Raw genomic sequence first — 2,034 nt, 5'->3', positions numbered from 1 at the left:
GGAAAAACAAATATCGTAATTAGTTATCTTTAGTTGCTTATTTTAGAAATTAATACTATCTCATTTTTTTAGAGGAGATCAATTTATTCAATATCAAAATTAGTCGCCAACTACTGAGCATTAAGATCAATATCAACTTAACTCTACTCACAAGTTAAAAGTTCCATCTTCGGATATTCATAAATCTCATCATTCTTAACCGCGTCATCAACCACACACAAATGAACGCACTCTACGTAATGAGAATACCAATAACCGGTTGGTCTACGTAAGATCAATCGGTAGCTTTTCATGTTTAAGGATGTGGGTTTGGATCCATAAAGTTGTATTTTGGATGTGACAGAACTTTGAAGGACTTATGAGTCAATAAATATGAACTTAGAATCCCAATAACTACAACTGGTAAAATTGCATTAAAAGTATATCTATCATTACAGTAATTCAATTTCGTACATAAGATAAAAGTCACATATTTGCATGCCTTGAATGAACTTGTTTTACACCCACTCTCAAAATTATTACTAGTTTTTTGCCCACTAATCTCTAAGCCTAAGCCATAATCGTCATTCATGTGAGGTTCATCCACATTATTACTGCTAACCCACGCTTCTTCTTCTAAACTACCATTACTTCTAACAGTTACCCAATTTTCATCACAATCCCAATTAGGCATTTTCAAAGAGAAAACCAGATCGTCTTCAACCAGTAGCTGAATCCTTTTCATCAAACACTTGGTGGGGAAACATGGTTTCTTAGAAAGAATCTGATTTGTATCAATTTCTTCCATTGAATCCCATAATTGTCGATTCAATACGCTGCTGGGTGTCTCAGATTGAGACCCTTCTCTTCCATTTACTGCAAATTTCGATTCATTCACGAACTCATGAGCTAGAAGTTGAATTACAGACCATCTTTCAAAAGGGTTTCTTTTTAAACACTTGGTTAAGAAATCCTTTGCTTGCTTCGAAATATTATTGGGTATTTCAGGCACATCAGATGAGAATCCGATTCGGTATAAGGCCGATAATGGGTCATCGACGTCAGGCCATGGGGCTTTTCCGGTGGCCATCTCGATAACCGTACACCCAAGCGCCCATATGTCAGCTGGGAACCCTTGTTGTTCCCCGCGCGCCACCTCCGGTGCCATGTAAAGAGGCGTACCGGAAACTGACGACGACACTCCATTAACTCGCTTAGCACAACCCAAGTCGGCGATTTTCACCCCATCATCGTCGGTGACCAAAATATTCCGGCCCTTGATATCACAATGCACAATCCCGTTACCGTGAAGAAACCGGAGACCCAATAAAATCCCGCGAGTGTACGATCGGACCGTCGCCTCGTCCAGGCCACCACCGTGCTTTTCAATCGCATCCACGACGGTGCCCTTCGGCGCGTATTCCATGAAAAGATTATACAAAACCTTACCATTTTCCGATGAAACATCGCACCCTTTATAAGCTACGACATGGGGACAGCTTAATGTAGACAGAATCATCTGTTCCCTTTTAAGAGATTCAGCTCGGTAAAGCTCAGAGGACTTAACGGCAAATACATCACCCGAGTAGTTATCAGTAGCGACGGAGACGACGGAGGTGGAGCCACGTCCAATTGTTCCGCCACGTGTCCAGTCCATTTTATATAAAAAAGAAAAGAAAAAAGAAGAAGCTTGAATCTTTGAGTTGAATGGTGTGAGTATTTATATGCAAAATCTTTGTGGGTTTAGTTAGGTAAAGGTTTTAGCTTTAATTGCAATAAGAGAGAAAGTTCTTTTTTCCTATGGCCAATGGGCGGCCAGGTTTCTCTTCATGTTGTACCGACAGTGATCCACGTGGCAAAAGTAGAAGCTTTGGCCGACTGGACGGCGGATTTGCTCACAATGCTTAGCTTATAGCCAGTTAGGCAAAGATTCATATAGTGGCACGTGGTAGATGAGTTGGCGGATTGGCCTGTATTTAAAAGTTGGTCTTTGGTGCAAATACAATGGCCACCCCAAGATGTTGGCCTTTGCTTGTAGTAGTTACCTACTTTTAG

General features: G+C 40.9%; 1 protein-coding gene across 1 annotated transcript; it reads right to left on the bottom strand.

Annotated features, from left to right (window-relative positions):
* Nucleotides 1–240: 240 nt before the first annotated feature.
* On the bottom strand, nucleotides 241–1,780 carry LOC107935350 (mitogen-activated protein kinase kinase kinase 18). Its single transcript, XM_016867929.2, has one exon. The coding sequence runs from the start codon at nucleotides 1,634–1,636 to the stop codon at nucleotides 296–298; it is 1,341 nt and encodes a 446-aa protein (XP_016723418.2). The 5' UTR covers nucleotides 1,637–1,780; the 3' UTR covers nucleotides 241–295.
* Nucleotides 1,781–2,034: the final 254 nt, after the last annotated feature.

This window comes from Gossypium hirsutum, chromosome D10, assembly GCF_007990345.1.
Source record: "Gossypium hirsutum isolate 1008001.06 chromosome D10, Gossypium_hirsutum_v2.1, whole genome shotgun sequence".
Lineage (NCBI taxonomy): Eukaryota > Viridiplantae > Streptophyta > Magnoliopsida > Malvales > Malvaceae > Gossypium > Gossypium hirsutum.
This window is presented reverse-complemented; position numbering and strand designations above follow the sequence as displayed.

Excerpts from the sequence above, each read along its gene's own strand:
- LOC107935350 (XM_016867929.2), bottom strand. The coding sequence starts at position 1,636 with ATGGACTGGACACGTGGCGGAACAATTGGACGTGGCTCCACCTCCGTC.